The sequence below is a fragment of the Rhinopithecus roxellana genome, chromosome 12, assembly GCF_007565055.1.
Source record: "Rhinopithecus roxellana isolate Shanxi Qingling chromosome 12, ASM756505v1, whole genome shotgun sequence".
NCBI classification, from domain to species: Eukaryota; Metazoa; Chordata; class Mammalia; order Primates; family Cercopithecidae; genus Rhinopithecus; species Rhinopithecus roxellana.
This window is the reverse complement of record NC_044560.1, coordinates 63,953,372-63,981,316: the sequence shown is the minus strand read 5'-3', so window position 1 is coordinate 63,981,316 and position 27,945 is coordinate 63,953,372. Positions and strand designations below refer to the sequence as shown.

The 27,945-nt window shown below is 35.6% G+C and overlaps 1 protein-coding gene across 18 annotated transcripts in view; it reads right to left on the bottom strand.

Annotated features, from left to right (window-relative positions):
- Window positions 1-12,983: 12,983 nt before the first annotated feature.
- The window catches only part of ADGRL2 (adhesion G protein-coupled receptor L2), a 235,503-nt gene continuing 220,541 nt past the window's right edge, over window positions 12,984-27,945 (bottom strand). For 5 of the 18 annotated variants that reach the window (XM_030912815.1, XM_010380430.2, XM_010380431.2 and 2 more), the window contains exons 17-21: window positions 25,378-25,469; window positions 23,355-23,523; window positions 20,694-20,822; window positions 20,049-20,145; window positions 14,265-15,019 (exon numbers count right to left, since the gene is read on the bottom strand). In XM_030912815.1, the coding sequence (XP_030768675.1) occupies window positions 14,265-15,019; window positions 20,049-20,145; window positions 20,694-20,822; window positions 23,355-23,523; window positions 25,378-25,469 (1,242 nt within the window). Of the gene's footprint in view, window positions 15,020-15,703; window positions 15,757-16,996; window positions 17,219-18,073; window positions 18,156-18,385; window positions 18,515-20,048; window positions 20,146-20,693; window positions 20,823-23,354; window positions 23,524-25,377; window positions 25,470-27,945 lie in introns of those variants that run through there. The other 13 variants (XM_010380436.2, XM_030912821.1, XM_030912820.1 and 10 more) reach the window with 12 other exon arrangements.

Genomic DNA, 27,945 nt, shown 5'->3' with positions numbered 1-27,945 from the left:
TGAACCACCATGCCTGGCTGGCTATTTTAATTATAAAGTTTCATTAAATATTATGTAAACTGATTAAATGACCGTGGAAAGGAAAGCGTTAAGACAACTCTTTTCAAAAGACCCAATAGGGATAAAACGCTAAAAATTTACTGCTGGGTTAGATGTGTGCAAGACAACAGAAAAGGATTAGAGAAAAATAACAAAAATGTCATTGTGAAAGATACAGGACTAGACTAGACTTGAAATCACCTCCCTGTGTCCTATTCTCCACCCTGCTCTTCTCTCTGGATTTCTTCTATATAGCTTCTAAAGCTTCAGGCAGCTTCCCACCTTTCATGGCACTCGCATTACGCACAGGACTGAAATGTGGGAGACTCTTTTTCAATGCTACCATCTTTATGGCTATACCTCAGACTGATTATTGAAAAAGAACATTCAGAAGAAAATAGAAAATAAAACACAGAGGCATCTTTTTATTTTTTAAAGAATGTGAAGGGCAAAAGTAAAAGAAGGAAATTAAAAAGTAGAATTAAGAAGAAATTTAAATATAAGTAAGTTTGCATTCCAATAAAAATTAAAGGTTAATACTAAAAAATAACATGAGATTTTTAAAAAAGCATCTGAGGTCAGAAGACAATGAGATGAAAGAATAAACTCACAGACTAATATATATATATACACACACACTAATAAGAAAACAAGGCTAAATTCATAAAATGAAGACGATATATAAAAGTAGATGTGATTAAGAACTAAGTTTTTAAAATTAAATAGGTATTTAAAAATCAGGAGAAAATTAATAGAAAAACAAAAAGCTTGAAGAGGAAAGAAATAGAAAGTAAAGAATGCCAGAAGGTAGGCAGGGGCCGGGGACAGAAGTGAATGGCACCAACAGGGCTATTCAGACAGTCTTCAGGTGGAGTAGCCAGAAGAGACAGTGTGTGTCTTGGGCAGGAGCCTGGAGTACACAGACTCAAATTCTTTAGGGACTCTGTGATGTCAGGACCAGCTATATCTGGAGCAGTCAGTGCACATGGCTTTTTGGTGCTAATAACTGCTGTGGAACTCCTGGGGTTTCTAGGTGGGCCAGACTATCTCCAGAGCCAGAATTGAACAGTGTTTAAGTGTTTGGGATCAAGCAGGAAGCTAAATTCGAATTCCCACCCCACCACTCTGTAGCTAAGTTAAAGTACATAGGTACTTAGTTTCCTTCTGTGTAATAATATGTACCTTTGAACATTTTGAGAATTAATGCAATAATTCATAAAGGTCAGCATAATGCCTGCCTTAGTGGACTACATTTCCAAACCCCTAACACAGGGAACCACTAACCAGCTTGTCTTTCTGAGCTTCCCCATGTAACTCCAGGGCCTTACAGAACACATTTCAGAACAAAACAAAGCAATAATGCTATTTTAGTTCAAATTCTTCACTTTTCAGATTAGGTCTCTGGCCAAATGCAAGAGTTAAATCATGAACTTTAAAAGTCCTTGAACACACACATACACAGACACACACACACACACACACACACACACACACACACACACACACACACATCGTTTACAATTAAAACAATATTAACTTTTAAAAGAATGTAAGGAAACTGGCTGGGCTCAGTCGCTCCTGCCTGTAATCCCAGTACTTTGGGAGGCCGAGGTGAGTGGATTGCTTGAGGCCGGGAGTTCGAGACCAGCCTGGCCAACATGGTGAAACGCTGTCTCTACGAAAAACACAAAAATTAGCCGGGTGTGGTGGTAGGTGCCTGTAATCCCAGCTACTCAGGAAGTTGAGGTAGGAGAATCTCTTAAACCCAGAAGGCAGAGGTTGCAGTCAGCCAAGACCATGACACTGCATTCCAGCCTGGGCAATAGAGTAAGACTCTCTGTCTCAAAAAAAAAAAAAAAAAAAAAAAGGGGGCGGAGCAAGATGGCCGAATAGGAACAGCTCCAGTCTCCAACTCCCAGCGCGAGCGACACAGAAGACCGGTGATTTCTGCATTTTCAACTGAGGTACTGGGGTCATCTCACTAGGGAGTGCCGGACAATCGGTGCTGGTCAGCTGCTGCAGCCTGACCAGCGAGAGCTGAAGCAGGGCGAGGCATCGCCTCACCTGGAAGCGCAAGGGGGAAGGGGATCCGTTTTCCTAGCCAGGGGAACTGAGACACACAACACCTGGAAAATCGGGTAACTCCCACCCCAATACTGCGCTGTAAGCATACAGGCACACCAGAATATATCCCACACCTGGCCGGGAGGGTCCCACGCCCACGAAGCCTCCCTCACTGCTAACACAGCAGTCTGCCGCGATCTATCCGCAAGGCAGCAGCGAGGCTGGGGGAGGGGCGCCCGCCATTGCTGAGGCTTAAGTAGGTAAACAAAGCCGCTGGGAAGCTTGAACTGGGTGGAGCTCACAGCAGCTCAAGAAAGCCTGCCTGTCTCTGTAGTCTCCACCTCTGGGGACAGCGCACAGCTGAAGACCAACAGGGGAAGTAGCAGGAGCCGGTGCAGACACGAACGACTCTGTCTGACAGCTTTGGGGAGAGCCGTGGATCTCCCAACGCGGAGGTTGAGATCTGAGAACAGACAGACTGCCCGCTCAGGTGTGTCCCTGACCCCTGAGTAGCCTAGCTGGGAGAAATCCCCCACTGGGGGCAGTCTGACACCCCACACCTCACAGGGTGGAGTACACCCCTGAGAGGAAACTTCCAAAGGAAGAATCAGACAGGTACACTCGCTGTTCAGCAATATTCTATCTTCGGCAACCTCTGCTGCTGATACCCAGGCAAACAGGGTCTGGAGTGGACCTCAAGCAATCTCCAACAGACCAACAGACAGTCCTTCTGACTGTCAGAAGGAAAACTATCAAACAGGAAGGACACCTATACCAAAACCGCATCAGTACGTCACCACCATCAAAGACCAGAGACAGATAAAACCACAAAGATGGGGAAGAAGCAGGGCAGAAAAGCTGGAAATTCAAAAAATAAGAGCGCATCTCCCCCTGCAAAGGAGCGCAGCCCATCGCCAGCAACGGATCAAAGCTGGTCAGAGAATGACTTGGACGAGAGGAGAGAAGAAGGCTTCAGTCCATCAAACTTATCAGAGCTAAAGGAGGAATTACGTACCCAGCGCAAAGAAACTAAAAATCTTGAAAAAAGAGTGGAAGAATTGACAGCTAGACTCATTAATGCAGAGAAGATCATAAACGAAATGACAGAGATGAAAACCATGACACGAGAAATACGTGACAAATGCACAAGCTTCAGTAACCGACTCGATCAACTGGAAGAAAGAGTATCAGCGATTGAAGATCAAATGAATGAAATGAAGCGAGAAGAGAAACCAAAAGAAAAAAGAAGAAAAAGAAATGAGCAAAGCCTGCAAGAAGTATGGGATTACGTAAAAAGACCAAATCTACGCCTGATTGGGGTGCCTGAAAGTGAGGGGGAAAATGGAACCAAGTTGGAAAACACTCTTCAGGAAATCATCCAGGAGAACTTCCCCAACCTAGTAGGGCAGGCCAACATTCAAATTCAGGAAATACAGAGAACGCCACAAAGATACTCCTCGAGAAGAGCAACTCCAAGACACATAATTGCCAGATTCACCAAAGTTGAAATGAAGGAAAAAATCTTAAGGGCAGCCAGAGAGAAAGGTCGGGTTACCCACAAAGGGAAGCCCATCAGACTAACAGCAGATCTCTCGGCAGAAACTCTACAAGCCAGAAGAGAGTGGGGGCCAATATTCAACATTCTTAAAGAAAAGAATTTTAAACCCAGAATTTCATATCCAGCCAAACTAAGTTTCATAAGTGAAGGAGAAATAAAATCCTTTACAGATAAGCAAATGCTTAGAGATTTTGTCACCACCAGGCCTGCCTTACAAGAGACCCTGAAGGAAGCCCTAAACATGGAAAGGAACAACCGGTACCAGCCATCGCAAAAACATGCCAAAATGTAAAGACCATCGAGGCTAGGAAGAAACTGCATCAACTAACGAGCAAAATAACCAGTTAATATCTAATGGCAGGATCAAGTTCACACATAACAATATTAACCTTAAATGTTAATGGACTAAATGCTCCAATTAAAAGACACAGACTGGCAAACTGGATAAAGAGTCAAGACCCATCAGTCTGCTGTATTCAGGAGACCCATCTCACATGCAGAGACATACATAGGCTCAAAATAAAGGGATGGAGGAAGATCTACCAAGCAAATGGAGAACACAAAAAAGCAGGGGTTGCAATCCTTGTCTCTGATAAAACAGACTTTAAACCATCAAAGATCAAAAGAGACAAAGAAGGCCATTACATAATGGTAAAGGGATCAATTCAACAGGAAGAGCTAACTCTCCTAAATATATATGCACCCAATACAGGAGCACCCAGATTCATAAAGCAAGTCCTTAGGGACTTACAAAGAGACTTAGACTCCCATACAATAATAATGGGAGACTTCAACACTCCGCTGTCAACATTAGACAGATCAACGAGACAGAAAGTTAACAAGGATATCCAGGAATTGAACTCATCTCTGCAGCAAGCGGACCTAATAGACATCTATAGAACTCTCCACCCCAAATCAACAGAATATACATTCTTCTCAGCACCACATCGCACTTATTCCAAAATTGACCACATAATTGGAAGTAAAGCACTCCTCAGCAAATGTAAAAGAACAGAAATTATAACAAACTGTCTCTCAGACCACAGTGCAATCAAACTAGAACTCAGGACTAAGAAACTCAATCAAAACCGCTCAACTACATGGAAACTGAACAACCTGCTCCTGAATGACTACTGGGTACATAACGAAATGAAAGCGGAAATAAAGATGTTCTTTGAAACCAATGAGAACAAAGATACAACATACCAGAATCTCTGGGACACATTTAAAGCAGTGTGTAGAGGGAAATTTATAGCACTAAATGCCCACAAGAGAAAGCAGGAAAGATCTAAAATTGACACTCTAACATCACAATTAAAAGAACTGGAGAGGCAAGAGCAAACACATTCAAAAGCTAGCAGAAGGCAAGAAATAACTAAGATCAGAGCCGAACTGAAGGAGATAGAGACACAAAAAACCCTCCAAAAAATCAATGAATCCAGGAGTTGGTTTTTTGAAAAGATCAACAAAATTGACAGACCGCTAGCAAGGCTAATAAAGAAGAAAAGAGAGAGGAATCAAATAGATGCAATAAAAAATGATAAAGGGGATATCACCACTGACCCCACAGAAATACAAACTGCCATCAGAGAATACTATAAACGCCTCTACGCAAATCAACTAGAAAATCTAGAAGAAATGGATAATTTCCTGGACACTTACACTCTCCCAAGGCTAAACCAGGAAGAAGTTGAATCCCTGAATAGACCAATAGCAGGCTCTGAAATTGAGGCAACAATTAATAGCCTACCCACCAAAAAAAGTCCAGGACCAGATGGATTCACAGCTGAATTCTACCAGAGGTACAAGGAGGAGCTGGTACCATTCCTTCTGAAACTATTCCAATCAATAGAAAAAGAGGGAATCCTCCCTAACTCATTTTATGAGGCCAACATCATCCTGATACCAAAGCCTGGCAGAGACACAACAAAAAAAGAGAATTTTAGACCAATATCCCTGATGAACATTGATGCAAAAATTCTCAATAAAATACTGGCAAACCGGATTCAGCAGCACATCAAAAAGCTTATCCACCATGATCAAGTGGGCTTCATCCCTGGGATGCAAGGCTGGTTCAACATTCGCAAATCAATAAACGTAATCCAGCATATAAACAGAACCAAAGACAAGAACCACATGATTGTCTCAATAGATGCAGAAAAGGCTTTTGACAAAATTCAACAGCCCTTCATGCTAAAAACGCTCAATAAATTCGGTATTGATGGAACGTATCTCAAAATAATAAGAGCCATTTATGACAAACCCACAGCTAATATCATACTGAATGGGCAAAAACTGGAAAAATTCCCTTTGAAAACTGGCACAAGACAGGGATGCCCTCTCTCACCACTCCTATTCAACATAGTGTTGGAAGTTCTGGCTAGGGCAATCAGGCAAGAGAAAGAAATCAAGGGTATCCAGTTAGGAAAAGAAGAAGTCAAATTGTCCCTGTTTGCAGATGACATGATTGTATATTTAGAAAACCCCATCGTCTCAGCCCAAAATCTCCTTAAGCTGATAAGCAACTTCAGCAAAGTCTCAGGATACAAAATTAATGTGCAAAAATCACAAGCATTCTTATACACCAGTAACAGACAAGCAGAGAGCCAAATCAGGAATGAACTTCCATTCACAATTGCTTCAAAGAGAATAAAATACCTAGGAATCCAGCTTACAAGGGATGTAAAGGACCTCTTCAAGGAGAACTACAAACCACTGCTCAGTGAAATCAAAGAGGACACAAACAAATGGAAGAACATACCATGCTCATGGATAGGAAGAATCAATATCGTGAAAATGGCCATACTGCCCAAGGTTATTTATAGATTCAATGCCATCCCCATCAAGCTACCAATGAGTTTCTTCACAGAATTGGAAAAAACTGCTTTAAAGTTCATATGGAACCAAAAAAGAGCCCGCATTGCCAAGACAATCCTAAGTCAAAAGGACAAAGCTGGAGGCGTCACGCTACCTGACTTCAAACTATACTACAAGGCTACAGTAACCAAAACAGCATGGTACTGGTACCAAAACAGAGCTATAGACCAATGGAACAGAACAGAGTCCTCAGAAATAATACCGCACATCTACAGCCATCTGATCTTTGACAAACCTGAGAGAAACAAGAAATGGGGAAAGGATTCCCTATTTAATAAATGGTGCTGGGAAAATTGGCTAGCCATAAGTAGAAAGCTGAAACTGGATCCTTTCCTTACCCCTTATACGAAGATTAATTCAAGATGGATTAGAGACTTAAATGTTAGACCTAATACCATAAAAACCCTAGAAGAAAATCTAGGTAGTACCATTCAGGACATAGGCATGGGCAAGGACTTCATGTCTAAAACACCAAAAGCAACGGCAGCAAAAGCCAAAATTGACCAATGGGATCTAATTAAGCTAAAGAGCTTTTGCACAGCAAAAGAAACTACCATCAGAGTGAACAGGCAACCTACAGAATGGGAGAAAATTTTTGCAACCTACTCATCTGACAAAGGGCTAATATCCAGAATCTACAAAGAACTCAAACAAATATACGAGAAAAAAACAAACAACCCCATCAAAAAGTGGGGAAAGGATATGAACAGACATTTCTCAAAAGAAGATATTCATACAGCCAACAGACACATGAAAAAATGCTCATCGTCACTCGCCATCAGAGAAATGCAAATCAAAACCACAATGAGATACCATCTCACACCAGTTAGAATGGCAATCATTAAGAAGTCAGGAAACAACAGGTGTTGGAGAGGATGTGGAGAAATAGGAACACTTTTACACTGTTGGTGGGATTGTAAACTAGTTCAACCATTATGGAAAACAGTATGGCAATTCCTCAAGGATCTAGAACTAGATGTACCATATGACCCAGCCATCCCACTACTGGGTATATACCCAAAGGATTATAAATTATTCTACTACAAAGACACATGCACACGTATGTTTATTGCGGCACTATTCACAATAGCAAAGACTTGGAATCAACCCAAATGTCCATCTGTGACAGACTGGATTAAGAAAATGTGGCACATATACACCATGGAATACTATGCAGCCATAAAAAAGGATGAGTTTGCGTCCTTTGTAGGGACATGGATGCAGCTGGAAACCATCATTCTTAGCAAACTATCACAAGAAGAGAAAACCAAACACCGCATGTTCTCACTCATAGGTGGGAACTGAACAATGAGATCACTTGGACTCGGGAAGGGGAACATCACGCACTGGGGCCTATCATGGGGAGGGGGGAGCGGGGAGGAGGGAGGGATTGCATTGGGGAGTTATACATGATATAAATGATGAATTGATGGGTGCTGACGAGTTGATGGGTGCAGCACACCAATATGGCATAAGTATACATATGTAACAAACCTGCACGTTATGCACATGTACCCTAGAACTTAAAGTATAATTAAAAAAAAAATAATAATAAATAAATAAAAAAATAAAAAAAAAAAAAAAAAAAAGTAAGGAAACTATAAAAATTTTATTTTTCACATGGCTTTTAAAAAATTTTGCTTAGTTGTACAGGGAAATAAAAACCAAATACTTAAATAACTTCTCATTTTTTGAGGGTACCAGTCCCACTGCTGACTGGGTGAACCAGTATTCATTTCAGCTGAGGATTAGAATTTGGATGTCCTAAATCAAAATCTTTTGATTTTTTTCCCCCACTATAAACTCCCTCCTGGTAACCATATAAGTTATCTCCAAAGGGGACACATTAGTAACCAATAAATAATCAACTTTACATATGACTGTCACCCAATCTACTGGGCCCACTTCTGCTAAGATTTACCTTTTAGAGGTAAATAGATTATCTTTTACCAGGGGTTTCTTCTTCTGAAACACTTTGACTTATTTGACTTCCTTACTTAATTTCCATTTTTCTCCATAGACTCAAAAGCAACAAAAAAACCTTCATGACTGGCAGCAGAGACAGAGTCCATGATGTATAAAGAACATTCTTGGAACTCCAAGTAAAACTAGAGGTGACACATGTTGGTTAAATGCTCAAACTATGCAGTCAAAGATAAACCATTCTAGTGAAGGTTCTGCCACTTACCAGCTGTGAGACCTTGAGCAAACTATTTTTCTTCTTTGCAAAAGATAGATAATACCCTACTCAAAGAACTGAGGATTAAGTGCAGTAAAACAACAACATTTAGTATAGAGCCTGGCATGTATTTAAGCATCTGTCAAAAGTAAGTGCTAGCGCTTTTATTTCTGTTGTACTGTGCAAAATTAGTGAATGGGACAAAATCATTTAGTCTGAGGTATCTTTAAAAAACTAGACAGCAATCCTTGTTTTTTAGCTCCTTTATTACAGTGGTAAAAGAATTTATTGTATGTTAGTACTACGTTTTGGTTTAAAAGCCATCTATTTATTAAGATTGATATTTCAGCAGAAAAACATAAATGAATCTTTCATCTAATCAGTATCGTTGATACCTATCATTATTGTTCCTGAGTGGTTCTATATAGTAGCTGTCAGCCTTTCTGAGAGTATCAAACCATCCGTCATTTTTCCCTAATAAAATCAAACAAGAAAGCCATGTTGCTGTGATTTCCTCCATTCTTTTAAAAAAGCTTACTTCTAACATGTGATTTAAAAATGCTTGTGAAAAACACATTCAGAAAACTATTCATCAATTGATCATTCATCACTAGTCTCTTATGCCCACACAACATTGGCTTGCTTAACTGTGCCTTTTAAACATTTCTAAGAGATTTTGGTCTTACAGCTTTGATAAGTATATAATAGAGAAATATGTGAAAGATTCATGGGGCAGTATTCTTTTCCCACAGCAGGTAAAGGTTTTGGTGAGCTCAACTGTATTAAGTTACCTGTTTTTGTTATTTCTTATTTCATTGTGATCCATGTTAAATGCCAGTATACCTAGCAGTATTTCACAATGTTTTAATTCATTTTCACCAGTAAAAACAAAAAGATTTAAAAATCAAACTGGCTTCTGAAGGCTTCTGAGAAATTGAACACTCAGTAAAAGTAATACCATCAGGAAAAGGAAGACTCTAGAGAAGTCTTATTAAGAGCTGAGGAGTGGTCTATTGCTAATATTTGAAAAATGCTTGCAGTACATTTAATTAGCCTAATTACACAGTGCACTTAGGCTTATTAATGCCCTCTGAAAAGAGATATGCTATGCTGGCCTTGAAAGCTCAGTGGCCACAGCACCTTGAAATGAACTTGGATAACTTCGAGGAGTTCCCATTGGTCCCACATGTTGTACAAGGCATCAGTAATACGTATAAAGTACATTTTGGTTAAAAATGTGGTGTCTCTCCTTTTTTTTTTCTGTTGGTAGATGGAATCTCACTCTGTTACCCAGCCTGGAGTGCAGTGCGTGATCCCCGCTCATTGCAACCTCTGCCTCCCAGGTTCAAGCAATTCTCCTGCCTCAGCCTCCTGAGTAGCTGGGATTACAGGCGCACGCCACCATGCCCAGCTAATTTTGTATTTTAGTAGAGATGGGGTTTCACCATGTTAGCCAGGCTGGTCTTTAACTCCCGCTCTCAGGTGATCCGCCCGCCCTGGCTTCCCAAAGTGCTGGGATTACAGGCGTGAGCCACTGCGCCTGGTCCAATATCCTTCTTAAACATTCAAAATTTTCTGCTTAGTGCATTTGACTAACACAATGCATTTCTACAATCATTTGGAGAAAGAATAAAATCGACATAACTGAAAGTTCTAATTCGAAACCATTCAAATGATAATTAAGGCTGTCACGAATTAATCTCCAGACTCACTACTATTCACTCATGATTCTTTAACACTAATGCTTCCAGTCTCCCTATACATGCTCTTTAAAGACTACGCCAAATCAACTTGGTGCTCACTAGCAGGAAGCATATGATATGGCATTTTCACCAAGAAAAAAAACAAAACAAAACTAATTTTATTATGCTGAGAAGCAATTCTCATCTACATTCAACACGCCAGTAACTTTTCATACTGACATTTGAGATTTAATGAAATAACTCCGGGGAAAGAGAAATAGCTGGAACACAGGATTGTGTAAACTCTACGTACTATATATTTTGTAAAATTCTGCAGGAAGGACTGCCCTTCAAGTTTTCAGTATTGAGAAAATACAAAGAGCTATTTTCATTTCAAAAATTCAACTAGTGGGCATTTCTTCAAGTTTTTCTACTTAGAACGTTGTAACTTACTGAGTTAAAATTGTTTACAAAACTCCCTGTCCCACAAGGACATTAAAAAGTCAGTTTTAAGCCTGAGGTTCAATGTTGAATTGAAGGAAAAATACATTTTCTCCTTTCTCATTGAAATAAATACATAAAGCATCCTAAACACATTCATAAAACAAGTGCACATGAATTATTATTTTTTTTTTTTGAAAATTAGCAATAAATTTGTGCATGACGCTTCTCTTCTTTTTGGGGAGAAGATAGTGATTTTCTGTCAAATAATGTTTTACTGGTTAAAATATTATGTCAGTGCCCTCAAATGTGGATGAGTGGAAATTGAGGACATATTTAAGTGATTTATAGATTTGTATGGATTCTTCCACATAAATGAATATAAACGCCTCTAAGATGAAAATATATAAATGGATAAACTGTAAGTGGGTCTTGTGTGTGTTTTGCAAATAGAATGGTCTTTTTTAAAAAACAAGAGGTCAACTTGGAGTAACCTGTAACAAGTCACATCTAAAACAAATGAACACAAACATCCTTATTATGAATAGACTAATGTTGGCGCAGTGACTCACATCTCTAATCCCAACACTTTGGGAGGCCCAAGTGGGAGGACTGCTTCAGACCAGGAAGTTAGAGACCAGTTTGACCAACATAACAAGATAATATTATGATTTTTTTAAAAAATAAAGACTAACAGAGTGAATGTCCCTAGGAAGAACTATAATAATGTGACTTTATAAGTTCACAGTTGTGAACTTATCACAAAGAGAAAACAATCAAGAATGTGAAAACTATACATTCAGGTGAAGTCTGGGCAGATCCCAAGAAACTAGATTAATAAATACAACAATGCATCAATGCATCTGCATTAAAACAGTAGTTTAATAATTATAAACCTAAGAAACTATCTTGTACTAGGGGAATCCTAGATGGAATTTAAGGCAACATTTATATATTTTTGAAAAGAAACGTTTTAAAATGACTCTTCTTTTGATGCCAAAGATCAATGATGGTTTCCAAATTGAATCCATAGGATAAAGACATTAGAGAACAGTAGTCATTTAGGTACTATGCACTGTTCATGTCTTTAGAGTTTTGAGAACTGCCTCAAGAGAAAGAAACAGGGCTAACTGAATAATCAGTGTTGCCTTTAAAAAATTTATTACTGAACCAGCCTGACTCTAGGTAGCTTGTATACTAGGAAGTACACATCACACAATACTGTATGGTTTTAGGCATTCAAAATAAAAAGTATAACAAGATAGAAAATTAAAAATACTTGATTATCTAATGCCCTCCTTTAGCAAGCAAAGTTTATAAATCCCAGAATTTTAGCCAAAGAAATGAGTACCCTTCTCAGAGGATTGTTAGATCTGTTTGAGAACCTGGGAGGTGGAGGTTGCAGTGAGCCGAGATCACACTACTGCACTCCAGCCTGGGTGACAGAGGGACACTCTTTAAAAAAAAAAAAAAAAAAAAAAAAAAAAAATATATATATATATGTATGCACTTAGTTTTTAAATCTCATTCCTTTTTAAATTCAATAGGCATGTGTGTGTCCACATAAAAGTAAGTGATGTATAAGCTAGTGGCAGTATCTGAGAATTAGAACCATTAAGCTTTAGAATAATTTTGTATAAATGCTTATGATACAAACAGAAAAAACCTGTTTTTTGATATTCAATTATATGATTTTTGAACTTGGAGTAAAACTTTTCCAGGGTAATGAATATTGGTATTCACAGCTATCTGTAGGGTATTTATAATCCTTAAAGTATGTTTAAGAAATTTCCCAATACTGCTGAAAAATCAGTTTAAAAAATCAGTTAAAAACTTTTTGTGATGCCCAAATTTGATAGAACTTCCAATCCTTCTTTTTTTAGTCCTGGTACAATGCAACACACAAAAATGCTTTCAGAATATATCCCTCTTAAAACTTATCCAACAGATTTTGTGCATATGTAGTGGGAAATTAGAAGACATACATTCTTTTCAGCATAAAGAACAAACAGGCAACTTAATTGTATCCTTTCATATATCCCTGGGCTTTGGTATGACATTACTTAAACCAAGGTGGGAAGGGGTGGGAAGGGACCAACATGTTAAAGCCAATTATGTATCATACATAAGAGTTCACATGTTAACTACTTGAAAAAATTCACATTTATTTACTGTCAAACCGTGTTAAACTTCACACTGGATATTAGTGATGGGCTCATTATTAACAGGTTTACACAAAGGGATGAAAAGAAAAGCAGAATTTTGCTGAAACAATTTACATTTCATTAGAACTTTATCATAAAATAAATTAATTACTAAATATAGGCAGAAGGAATATGGAAGAGTAATATTTATGTTTTATTTTATTTTTTTAAAAAAGAACAGGCACCTTTTGTTCACTAGAAAGTTTGTGAGAAGTGCCTAGTGCCCTCTTTGCCCTCTGTTCAAGAATAAACAGAGGGGTGACACACAATCTTTTCTAGATTTCACCACTTCTGTGCAAGGCATGGCATAACTGGCTTGGAAGAGTTTTTTTCTCCCCATAAAACACGTTCTTTTGGCAATAAGAAATTTAAATGTAAGTAATAAAGACTAACTTGTCAAAGCAGAACACTGTATACAGTGGAAAAGAAGTGAAAATGGGTAGAACTTACCATGACAAAGTGTAAGAAAAAACATTTCCTAACATGTGCAACCAAGAGCTTTTCACAATATTCTCTTCACTCTTTAAAATTATTTTAATGACAATTATATTTCAGTTGGACACAATGTATTTATTTTACCCTAGCAATAGAACAAAATATAATTTCTTTAGCCATTTTTCATGAGAATAGTTCATTGTACAGTTGAGGAAACATATGAAATAAGGCCTGTGGCTTGATTGCTAGTGGTTAAGCATGTTTTCAATCTTTGCCTTAATGTAAAAGATTTGCAGTGAACTGCAAACTGATGCAGAATATCTCTCCTGCTTTTCCAAGTCTTGTCAGGAATAGTAAGGTATAGTAAATTTGTCCCACAGGATTTTAAAGCCTACATCTTGTATATAATACAATGCAGGCCTACAAAAACGGTGCAGCCATATTTACAAATTTAGTTCACAGACTGCTGCAGTAAAATGGCTGGAAAGTTTTGTTTTGCTTGTTTCACAATTTCTCTAAACAGCAGCAGAATCTTAAAATACCTGGTTGGCATCTCTTTTCTTTGTAACAAATAATTCATTTTAGTATACTCTGTGTATATACAAAGTTTTTGTATGTTTTATAAAAATTCACAGAACTGCAAGGTTCAGTCATCTTTTTTACACTGGAGAACCACAGGTCAAGAGTCATCTCTTCAAGCAGAGTTTGAGGGAGCTGCATCAGGCCAATGGAGTCTTTATTTATTAATACTTGCATGTGGCCCTCGGAATTCCTTAGCTGTACGATTAAAGACTTGTAACCAGCTGCATTTGTCCTTCTCTAACATCTCCTTCTGGAATACACCCTTCTTTGTTAATTGGGATTATATAACCATCACTATTGCCCCTGCTGATCTGGTAGCACATCTGAAGCTGATGGCCAGCTCCAAGATTTGGCATGCTTTTATAGTAAATGTCCTCATTCTCACTCCTCCTGGAGGGAGAGAGGTCTTCTTCCATGTCAGGGCTGCTCTCCGGATAGGGAGAGTCTCTAAGATTGGGCATGCTTGTGTAAAGAGAGTCTCTGTTGGGGGACTGTAGGTGATCTTCAGCCTCTGCTGTCAGCTGGGAGACATAGCTGTCAGTTCCCTCGGACTTCACTTTCTTCTGGGGTTGGTACAGAAGGGAGTGAGTCCGCTGAGGAATAAGCGGTGCCTCGAGTTCTTTGTGATGGAGCTCCAGCCCTGGGTTGTCGCTGTGCATTAAAGACGAAGCATCTGCCACAATAGCATCATCTTCACTGCTGCTACCTCCAATCACAGGTTTCACTGGTAATGTGAGCTCGAGGTTGTGAGTCTTGCTGCTGCCCCGTAAGTTGTTGTGCACTAATTCTGAAATGATCATTTTCTCAAAAGCAGTATCATTCAGACTTAGTCCACAGTCCACAACTTGCACGCTGTCATTATAGTCACCCTTGCGCAGTGAGTAGCTGTTGTTAAAATTACCATTTAGCGGTAGAGTATCCATGGCACTTGTATCCCTGGCATTGTTCAGTGAATGTCCTGAAACAGAAGAGGGGGAGTTATTGTTACTGTCTCTGTTCCTTTACAAAGAAACTCTATTTCTTTTGTACAAAACTTTTTAATGTCGTTCAGGACAAAGTTGTATTTGAAAGCTAACACTTGAGAAGTGCCAGGCTTTCCCGCATTCCCAACTGTAAACAGTTGCAACCCCTCAGATAACAGGAAAAAGTGTTAAAAATAATACTGTTTTCAAGGGAGGGAAAATGGCATACACAGAGCAATACTTTGTCAATTTCGGGAGACAGTACTTATTAATTGATTTTGGTCAAATCTCTGACACAAAGAAGACTTCACTCCATGCCCTTGCATAGTTAATGCAAAGCAATTCATTAGTGACATTTACATTTTAAAGTACAAGACTATGGTTTATAAAAATAAAATTAACAGAATTTGTCCTAAACAACACTAAATTAAAAAGAAATAAGTCACAATACAAAACTGAAAGGCAAATGTACAACATAAACCCACATAACTGGCAAGCAACTTTTTAAACAACATTCTAACATTTCCTTTTTTCTGGAGATGAAGTAAAAAAAAGAATGAAAACATGGACAGATACAAAGAAGTCATGTTAAACAAAGACAGCCATCTCTCATACTGACTGGACCAGGGGTCCACAAGCACCATCCAACATCACGATAGACAGCAGGTGGAATGACTCACTTTGGACAACTCACATCATGTCTGTCTGCTCAGGCTATCTGGCCTAAGAGTAGCTGATATATAAAAGAAAGTAAAATGATTTATTGTAACATGATGAAGAATTTCTAAGCTTCTCAGCAACTTAGTCAGAGCAAGGGTTCAACAAATTAGATTACCAGCAATAGCAGTCTTTTATTTTTCATTTAATATTTATTATTTTGAGTTTTTGGTACTAATAATCTCTCTAATAGGCCCCAGGCTTCTAGTGGTCAAAGTTTGCCTGCAGCCCTGCAGTCTGCATCAGTCACAGTGACAGCACCGAATGAACCAGCAGAGTCCACTGTACGAGATTGGCCCACAGACACCATGGCCATGGAGGTCAAACGCAGAAATGTTAGAGATTTCTTAAGTATGGGTCACAGAAATTAAACCAAGAATAAATATTAACTATGGAATGGGAGAAGGGTGGCAGCCTGGGCTAATATATTTTTATTTCTAAAGGAATGAAAGATTGGATAAGTCTGCTGAAGATAGGAAAAGAGGTTTAGGAGGGGGAAAAAAAAACATGGTAACATGCTCTATTGGAATCAGAGTTGTATTTTCCACAGACACATAAACATGTAAACTAAGACATCACAGTGCTTCTCAAGCAAATGAAAAAAAAAAGTCAAGAGAAAATTAAATGGTCTGCACCATGGAAAGTTAGGTTATTCATTCTCAAAATCCTAGAGAAAAAAAAAAAAAAAATCACAGTCTACAGATAGGTCTGTAAAAAAAAAAAGAATGAAATGATGTTATTGAAATGAAACTGACCACTGTGAGGCTGCTGCATTGTATGCAAGGCTTGGAGGAGTTTAGGAAAAAATTTAGTTCTTGGAAAAAAATACGAAATTTCCCGTTTTAGTGCTCACTCCACTCTTAAAGCTGCAGATATCCTAGAAAATGCAGTTTCCTTCAGAAAAAAAAAAAAAAAAAAATCTGTATTGCCTGATACAAACTTCATGACCAATAAATATGTGATCATTGTTTGGCAAATCATCATTAGCAAAAAAACGAGAAAATGAGGGAAGATTATATTTGTTAGTGATTTGTATTGTTTAAAGACTGTCCCAACTTCCACATTTGAAAAACTGACAAATTTGTATCATGTTCCATGTGCAACAAAATGAAATTGTGATAGTTATTTGTAAGCCTTCCTTTAACTTGGTAGACACAATTCTTTAGCTTCATAAATTCATGTCATGTGCTATAATCTTTGTAAGATTATTAAAAAAAACATTTGGCACTTAAACGTATGAGTGACACATGGCTCACTTGCTAGCATTTGTTTCCTCTGTAGAGGTTCACTGTTTTCAAAGATTTTCTTTTGTTTTATCATTGCTTGGTAAATATAACACTATATACTGGATATAATCCAAAAGGTCTTTTCTATGATATACTGCAGATTTAAGCCATCTTTGGTTTTGAAGAAGTATCTTTTTCTGCCCAAGTTCAGGTAATTCACTTGAAGATTTTCCACAGCCTGTAGCAAGATTACTGTGGGAATGCAGAAATGATAAATCAATTATTAAGCATTTTGGTTGACAGTACTTCAGGCTTTATAAAGCAAATTATTTCAGCATTGTGTATACTTAAGTATGGACAGCATTTGCTACAGACCTCCATTACTGACAAAAGGCAGTACAGATGGATGTACTGTTTGAATTTGGTAACATTTTAGTTGCAAATTGTGAACCACTTGCCCGCTGAGTCTACTTCATGACTGCTAGTTATGTTTTAATTGTGCCCGTTAAAAATCATGCTGAAAAAATTTACATTTGATAGGCAAAGTTAAGTTTTACTCCCATACTTGTCTCTCTGTAGGTTGCTAGAGGAAAGCATAAGGAAAGTGAAAAAAAAACAAGAGAATGAAAAGAGAAGCTGCAGTTACATTAAAAAATAATTTTAAGAAAAAAATGGAAACGAAGTTCTGTGTTTAATTTAGTGGCAAATATTCATCACAAATAAAGATTATATGCTAGCAGTAATTATGTGAAAACTTTACCAAAATCTTGAAAATTGTTAATATTAAATATATATATGCTTTTATTTAAAATAAGCTACTAAACAACATAGTAATATAAGATGGGTTAGTGACAATTTTTCCCCCTCCCCCACTTAAAAACTATAGGTATAAGCTGACTAATATTAACTTTATTCTGAATTTTTTCTTAAGAAAAAAGAAAACTACATAAAGCTGCACTATACTATAGTTTGGATATATTGATAAGCTGAATGTGGTTTTCTATAGCTAGGCATCCAAATTATCTTCATTAGCTAATTCATTCCAGAAGCAAATTTTGTCAGCAAGCTTTAGAATTAACTGAACAGTATATTATATAGATAGGATACCTCTAAATGATATAAATCTTGAAGATGGGCTCTCAGACCATGTGATGTCAGTCCTGTAATAATATATTAAGATTTATGCCACCTGTGTTAAAAACATGGATAATTATTGTAAATACTATCATGACTGAGCTTTTACTATAATATAGTGCAGTTTTAGAAGCCTGGCATAGGCAATACGGTAATTTTTTTTAATTGATAAATTAAGAATGTAATAATAAATATATGGCAACTTGAATATTTTAGAAACAGGGCAAAGATCATAGCTCTGTTTAGCAGCAAAGAAAGGTAGTTTTATTTGTAAGTAAAGCACACCTGGTGAGTTAAATACAGGAGCTGAAGGGGCATTACATACAACTGTTTCAGCGAGCAATGTGTTATAGGGGTTGTTAGTGCCGTGGGGTCGAAGAAGAGGGTTTGTTAGTAGGTAATTGCCAGTCATTCCTAAAGTAAAAAAAAAACAACAACAACAAAACACAGAAAAAAGTACATCAGTCTCTTATTTTAGCGTTACAGTGGTAGTAAAGTATTTTTTTATATTCATCAAGGGTAGTGGACAAGTTGGCAATGGAAAATCTGTTGAAATGTTCTGACTGTATTTGAACTACTAATTTGCAGGAGAGAAAGGAGAGGGAAGTTAAATTTCAGTAATTCACAGGTGCTTTCTAAATCCCCCAAGTAAACACCTGCTGAGGATGACATTTACTAATTTATACAAAAGCACTGTTAAACAAAAATGGCAATTAAATGCATAGAAATCAACATTAAGTTTCAAGATGTTACTGCTTAATATTAAAAACGTTAACCACTGAGGCCCAGAAGAGGGAATCTCAAACTTTCAGAATTTACAGGTGTGGGATTATCTCTCATGAAAACATCTGTGTTAATACCAACTTTGATACGAGCAGAAGGAAAAACAACTTTCACAAACAGGTGGAAAGTATGACACACTGCAAAAAGCTTCTCTTAGTAAATGCAAAAGCACACATGCTGAGAAAAAAAAGACTATACAATGAATTATTAGACCATTCACAAATTCTATGTAACAAGAACTTTCATTATGTAATGTTATTTGCCAGGTTTCAAAAATGAATCACTGAATAATGCATTTACTTTTTGATAGCCAATAGAACGAAGTAAGAAGAAAGGCACATGTCTTTCATTCTAACTGACAAATTACAAACTTTTAAATACTTACTGATTATGTTTTGCATAGCTAATGTAATTTGGATAAAAATATCTTAAAATTCAGGTTAGTATTGCTACCACACATACACCTTTTTTTCATTTTAAATGGGAATCTCACTTGAACAATGTCAACAGTTTAAAATGTCATTATATTTCATTGTAATAAATTCTAACCTGTATTACAAATCAGTGCATATCAAACTGAAAATAGCGTGATTAAACTACACTTCCAAGGATATATACAATACCATATAATTTTTCATACTAAATTGGAATGTATTAAGCTTTTATTCAAGAATACATGTGTGTGCATATACTCTTTTCTAAATTACTTCATTTCCTAGTATATTTTAAGAACTGTATTGATTGATGAATTTAAAGCTGCCACTGTAGACACATCAAACAATATAGAAAAAGTTACTTATAAACTTTCATGTATTTTTGTTTATGAAGATTTCTACAAATGTTTTTAGCATTTATTTTTCACTTTATGAAAGAAAGATTAAAAACATAATTTCCATGGTACTGTTTCATGTGAATAGTAATTATTCTAATTTTATTAATGTTTTATGAAGAAAACCTTCATAAATGTCTTGGTCAGAAAGGATAAATCTGTACTCCCTAGGATAATATTTTTAATCTGTGGCAAGGTATATTTTCAATAATTACCTTCAAGCTGCATCCTGTTAATGCAGTTTAAAATTATATTTCTTGCATTATATTATTGAATAAAAGGAATTTATATGTACTTTAATAAATGGTAATAATTCAAATTTTCCTGATAACTGACCTTGATTAAGTGTTGAAGTGCTATTGATGTCACCTGAGATAAAAGAAGATTCAGATTGTTTTCTCACAGTATCATTCCACATTCTTCTTATACGACTCTATTAATACAAAACAGTGAGACAAACATGTTTTGTTAGTTTCCCCAAGCTTACCTTATTAAAGACATACAGAGATTTACCCTAAACAACCTATGTAGGATTATCTGGTGGCCTTTTAAAGAATGTGTGTTGTTTCTGGTCTAAAACTAACAATGTCTATTGTTTATTTACCAAGCAACTAAGGGGTATTTAATCCTCCACTCTTAAAAACATGTTATTTTATTGCCTTTTTTTAAAAAAGTGGAGATCACTGATTATTCAATACACGTTTATTGAGTGCCTGCTATGAGCATTGTGCTATATGGCCTTAGGCTATAAGACGATTATGATACACTTCTTAAGTAACTCTCCACAAAAAAGGACGTTCACATATAAAGAAACACTGAAGAAATGTTTAAGAAGACATTAAAACCAAAATACTAAAAAAACAAGTATTTGCTATCTAGATCATTATAATGAGGAGCCAATTAGTGCATCTGAAGAGAACATGTCTCAGTAGGCTTTCTATAAATACGGTTAATTAAAGATGCTGTCAAACTCTTTGTTACCTGTGTGCCAGAGGAATACCGAGCACTGGTTCTGGTGGTTGATGCCTTCACTGAACTGTGGGGACTCTCAGTTGGGAGGCCTCCACAGCAGTATGAATGTCTGAAGCACTTGCCATATTCTTTTCGTACCTGCATTGAATAATCACAAGACCAAGGGATTAATATGAACATACTTGCTTCTCTCTCTAATTAAATGAACAGTGAAGACAACCGAAAAGAATTAAAGTTCCACTAAGACTTATCCGTGGAGAAAATAAATTGAACTTGCAAAATCAAGTTCAATTAAAATTACCGAAATAGTAATCAGAAAAATATCTCTGTCCACTAGACTGGCTAGTAGAATCTTTAAAATGTGATATAACATGTAGAAATACTTATTATATAAATGTTAGTTATTAAATAATAGCAATATATTTATAGTTTTATTCTCTTATACTTAGTAACTCCAATTTTTTATTTTATGCTACAAAAAATGGGACAAAAAGTTTAGCATTTTCCTTGCTTAATTACATTTATCCACTCTGTAATTCAATTGTTGAAGTTTTATATGCTTCATGTCCTCTTAGGTAGGTCAATACAGAAACCTCTTTTGCTGAATTGCATAGTTTTGTGGGTAACCTCTTTATAATGACAAGACTACTTTGGCACAAGAATAAAGAAAACAAGTACTTTGATACATTTGCCACTAATTAGGACAGAACGTTTTCTTCATTTTCTGATGTGTCTAGCTTTAACATTTAGTATAGAGAGTCTAAGATGTCAATTCACTTCATTAGCACACAAGGGAACTATTTATGCAACTTCCATTCACATTAATGAGTTACCCATGTAATTTCCCCTTTTCCCCTGAAGCTTGAATATATGAATGCAAAAAAAAAGTCGTTAGGTCTAAAAAAAGTTTCAACTAAACTTTAAAAAGTGAAGTCCGAACAACTGCTAAATAACAGGGCCCCATCTAAAGCAGTGGTACAGAATTAAGTAAAGAGGGAGAGGGTGCTGTTGGACTACTGCAGATATACTGGCATATACATGTTTTCTTGTGGGTTACAGCCAGACTGTGAAATTACAAGACAGACAAGAAGAAACTGCGTAAGAAAACATTTTTTTTCTAGTAAGTTACAAAAACACTCAAAGGCTTTCCCTCAACTCAGAAGTTTATGTGCAGTAACTGCCTGTGAAGACCATGACTTTGACACTTACTGCTTGCAAAATTAGAAAATTAAAAATCAGTAGACGGCCTTTTAAATCTAAGTGCACTTGCATTTTCATCTTTTTAGCTTTATTTAATTAACCTATTAGAACAAATAACAATGCGGTTGAGGCTTCAAAGCATTTTCTTGGCCTAAATATGCTCATTCAAGCAGTTATAACCATGATTTTAATTTAACCATTTTATATCATATTCTTAACAACTCATCCTGGTGCACCCAAGTGGATGTATCCGAGACTAAGTTATACTTCTTTTCCTCATATATGAAGAAATAATGACTACCTCACTCGTTTTCTGCTATGTCTATGCTTCATATCAAAGATGCTTGGCACAACAGCACAAAAATTATGAATATACAATAATATGCCTGCATATAAAATGCTCACTTATGTAGGAAATATATAAAAGCCAAAGTAATTACTGTTACCCCTGTACAATGTTTATAAGTTAAAGTTCATTGTTATTAAATAACACATCATACCTCACAAAAAAATTCAACACATTTAATGGGTGTTGACTGCTATGAAATGCTGCATAACCAAGACAATGCAAATCAAAATGGTATTTTATCCAAATAATACCTTCCAGTGTTGGTTTTGCCTAATGCCTATATTGCTGTGAATGAACATTATCTGCCAGTATTGCACATTCCACTGTCATTATCTCAAAATTATAGCTTATTCAAAACTGATGGAAGTAACAACACTATCATCTTGTCAGGACTGAAAACATAATAGTTTTCACTTTCACAATTCTATTCCTCTGTTCAATTTAGTGACCAACTAGTAATAACAGAATAAAACGACTACATTAGATATGCAGTCAGAAAAAGGATGATACCTAGTGAAAGATATGGAAATTTTATACTTAAATAGCACCTAAGGAATTCCTTTAGGTTTACATATTCTTGTTACAGATTAAAGCTTTTCATCTGTAAGTTTTGAATCATTTTTGCTGACTCCACTTAACATAAAATCAGGACAAAACAGTACGACGTAAGGTAGTAATTATTGATTTTTAGATCCTTCAAAATTACTCATTAATTTTTTGTATTTCTGGTGCTTTAAAAATTAACATCATTTATCCTTTACTCAACTTCACTGTGAACCACTGCAATGCCTTTAGCAAACAAAGAACGAGTTTTATTTAACCTTTTATTTTACCTTGTATACCCTTTGTACCTAGCATTTTATAGACCCTACGAGCAAGGAAGAGATTTTAACCTAAGTATCTAGTTTGTAACATTCCCGAACTGAGATACAAAAGATGACTGGTATTATTTTATAGATGAACTTAAATTTTCAGACAAGTATTAAAATTAACTTATAATTAAAAATATGATGCTCTTTAACAATATGCCAGATGTTGACTTAAAATATTCTTTATTATATCTATTATATTCAAATCAAAGAATGAGTAATCTGAGCCCCTAGGTGTTTTCAATGACTTACTTTCTTTTGGAGAGCACAGTGAAAGATGAAAATGAACACTCCCTGGAAAGCATTAAATATGGTGAAGAGATATGCCATCACAATAGTCTCCTCGTTAATAAAAAGCAACCCAAATGACCAGGTGAGGCCAAGAAGACACAGAAGAGCAAAAGCGCCAAGCACCCAAGACCTGGAAAAATAAAATGAACTTTTTTAACAGGTCCAATGAGCAAAAAACACGCATCCCGCTTAAATGTTAACATATCAGTAGTGGCAGTTGACTTTCTCTATGTTCACATTCAAATTCAACAGCATTTTGGCTTTAACCTTTCACTGATTAAGAAAGAACAATAGCATTTAGTACTGCAGCCTCCAGTGAAAACAGCAACAGCAGGTATGACCTTTTCTTATTCCAGAATAAACAAAGTATCAAAACTATATTAAAATACAAGGTGTAATATATCCCCTATGACTTTGTCTTTTATGTGTTTTTCCATAAAAGAAATTAAGGAGTGCTTAATTAATTTACTTCTGTATTTTTATTCCTGTGATGTACTCACATGACACTGAATAATGTGACACATACAGAAAGGTTAAATGGCAGATAATCACTTAACACCTAAACTTCGGATTCTAATAAACTAGTCTTAGGTGAACCTAAGGTTTTATAACTAAAGCATGAAGAAGCCTAGCTGAAATGGGACAAAAACATGAGAACAACTTCAAAATAAAATAATTTTGGAGAGATTTCATCATGAATAGCTTAAGAAGAAAAGAACTGTAGGGAATAGGACGGAATGAGAAGGATTTAAAGTCAGTGCATTCCATGTCTAACTAATGATCTTACTTGATAAATGGCTTATTATCTTCATAGCTAGAAAGCATTATAAGCAGAAAAGAGAAACAAAATTATTAGACAGAATTAAAATAGAAAGTAATAAGAAAGCATTTATATATTTTATAAATTACTCAAAATTAAGAAAGTCAAAATGCAGAGGCAAGCAATTAAAAAATAAAGGCATATTATAGTTTTAAAATACTATAGCAAATTAGATATTTCAAAATAATTATAAAAGTTAAGGGCAGTTCATGATATTGACGGATTTGTAAAAAATATAAATCATGCTATAAATTTGTTAATGTAGGGTTCTACCTTACCCAGGTAAGTCCGTATTATAGTAGCCATCACAAACACGGTAATTACTGGTGTAGATGAGAAGACAGAAAGAGGAAAAGGAAGAAAAGAGAGAGATGCTAAAGATTAGCTCTCTCTCTTACCATGCAGCATGCAATGAAGCTGGCACTAACCTATCTAAAACATCTAAATAAAAAAAAATTTTTACCCTTACTATAGATCTGCCATTTTTGACACGAAAAATAGTATTTTTTACAATCACATTATAACCAACTTGAATAATACCTTCTCAAGTTCTAAATTAAAAGGCTCACATATTTTAAAGGTAACTCTGAAAATGTTTCCGTAAGATGATTTAATGAACAACAGCTATCATTTTTTGTTAATTAGATAGCACTTTCTCCATTGACAGAATATTGCAGCTTTTATTCAACATTAAGATAGAGTAAATATTTGTTTAATTAGCATGAAAACAACAGATAATCTTCAAGTTAACAATAGTAATAGAGTAAATTCTCTTAGGAAAACAGGATTAGGAGTGGAAACTGCTCAGAATCCTTAAAGCAAAAAGTCATTTAACAAAACAAACTTAATATAATCATATCAGCCATGCAAATAGGAAAATCATTTTGAACTGCATTTTAAATTCAAATGAAATTGCTACAATGATACGGAATTTCCACGAAGCCACTGAAACAATTTATGGTTCTAGATCAAGACAGCAATTTTATTATCTAATCTTTGACCAGTGTTGGTGATACAATAACACTGAGATTCAACTTGAGGACAGTAAAACTTCATTTTGAATAATTTCTACAGTTGACAGAAGGTAGAAATCCCTGTGTTCCCTGTGGAGAGTATCTTTTACTTAGTTTGCCAAGTATTAATATTAAAATACAAAATACTTACTTAATGTTTTCCAACCTGCTAGAATCTGGTTTCAAAGTGTTTGAATGCTTCACCATTTTGCATAATGTGATCACCAGGAAGACAATATTTAGCTGTTGTAACAAACAAAGAATTAGACCACAATGAACAAACAGCTGAAAAATGAATAGTTCTTGCAAATGTATCAATCCATGTTTATATGGCAGATACTGATACAATTTTTTTATGTATGCAATGATCAAGTTGAGTCTACATAAAAAATACTCTGGCTATGTATGATCAGTTCTTTAATAGATCATTTGACATCAAATTGCAAGCTCATTAAGTCAGTATTATGTGGTAATGATTAAATAAATTTGAAAACCTAAATTAGTTTCTTTAGCTAGATGTACTCCAGGGCCTAAAAGCCATCTGATGGAAACACTAAAGTGAATTCCTTAGAAGGAGCATTTACATCATGTACATCATGTAATCTACAAAATTGCTGAGTTCGGAACCATAAGTCTTGGTTGTGAGTCTAGCTCTTGATTTTGACTGATTAAATGAGGATAATCACATCTGTCCCATCTATTCATAAGGCAATTGTGGGGACCAAATGAAATAACATATGATAAATGTTTGTTATATAAAGTAAGATAAAGTTTATATAGGTATGTTTTGCCATTTAACTGTTAAAAGCCATCAGTCCTTTTTTTCTATGTCTCTGTAGTATAAGGACGTAAGATACATTCTGACAAAAGGCTGTTTTGAGTCCTTCTAAACATTCAGCTATGCAAAGAATCTAGGTGCAAACAAAAGCAAAATGAGGAAGATGTAATCTGACAAGAAGGAAAGTGAGTGGATTCCAAGAGGTCAACCTGAGCTTGCTCAGAGGAAAAGGAGCTGTGTTTTGACTAAGAGACAAAGGTTGGTAATTTGCATTTGTTTCTACAGACACCTGGCAGAATGTTGGAAGAAGAGGAGGCAGTTCCATTTTTATGCTCCAAAAATAGAACTAAATTACATTGTTCCTGGATTTTTTTTTTTTTGCCATTTTATTTTTACATTACTCTTTAAAAGGAAAAAAAAAGTTATTTTGTGAGCGTTATATGATTTAATACCAGAAATAGTATATTCAGAAAAGGACCCATTTCACCTATTACAGGTAAGGATGAATTTAATTCCTTGTTGCAGATAATCAGCATAACTGTGTCACAGTAACATGATCATTTTTACTGAGTCACAATATCACATGATCAAATGGTAACACTATTCATCTTTCACTACTTCTGATTTTATAATTAGGAAAAGTGATAAAGGGCAATAAATAAAAATTTCCAAGTCCTTCCCCATGATGAGTTTAGGAGCAGTGCTAAGAAAAGCTTTAATGTAGGCTATGTATGTATCAAGTTATTTTGTCTACCGTGCCCTATGATTTCTCTTAGATGGAGAATTCCTTCTTAAGAGATAAAATGAGGTAACTGGGCAAAATTTTACAAGTGTTGGCAGGTAACATTCTGTCCTTTGATATTAATTACTTAAGGACAAAAACAGTTCTTTGTTTAAAAAAAAATTTTTTTTTAATTTCTTAAAATACATCTAGAGAGAAAGTAAATACAATTGCAGAAACATTATCTGGCTTTATTTTCCATAACATTCTAGTTGGTCACAATATAAATAAATGCTTGAATTTTTTGGATATGTTACAATATCATACATTTCATTCTTGTTCCATAGAAGGATGTGCTTATTGTATTGTGAATGAGTAAGACACAATTTCTGCCTTTGAGAAATTGGAGAGATCCTTCTGGTAGTATAGTAGTAAATATCTGGTTAGGTTTTTAAAGAATCATGGTAAAGTGTATCTCTAATTTTTTTTTTAAGGCCAAAATCAAGAGTTTTTTTTTTTTATTTTAATTTTATGCAACACTAGCTTTAACCAGTAAAATTCAAGAATGGTTAAAAACAAAAACTCTATAAACATTGTAAAAATAAAAAAAGAAACCAAAACCCAAGTAAACAAATAAACTGACTATAACAGGTAAGATGTCTGCTTTGCAGATTCACAATTAAAATCCTTTAAATCATTCTCCCTTTGTTTCTGACCCTTTGTTTTTGAATGCCCTGATAAGAACAATTTGCTTTCTTTTATCCCAAACTTCTGAACATAAGGGTTTTTTTCCTTCCTCTTCCTAAACAATTTCCTGAAGTGTATAGGACCATAATTTGGCGTTCATAATTTTCTAAGCATATTAGTTATCCCCTTGGGAACAAAATATTACTAGTACTAAATATTCTGGAAAGAAAGTTATTCATTATCCACTACAATGTATAAAATTTATAAGGAAACTAAAAAATGTGAATGTGGAAAAATGTGAACATATGAAGTATTATATTGCAAAAAGAAGAGTAGAAAATGATAAAATCTTGGAAGTGAACTCAGAAGAAATATTTTTCAATGGCAAAAATCAGGGACAACTTTCCAGTAAAACTGACATACTAAAATGAAATCTACCAATATAAAAATACAATTAAGGCTTAAGTATGATAAAGTCATTTTTCCTAGTTAATAATACTAAACAAGATGAATATGCCATACAAAACTTATCT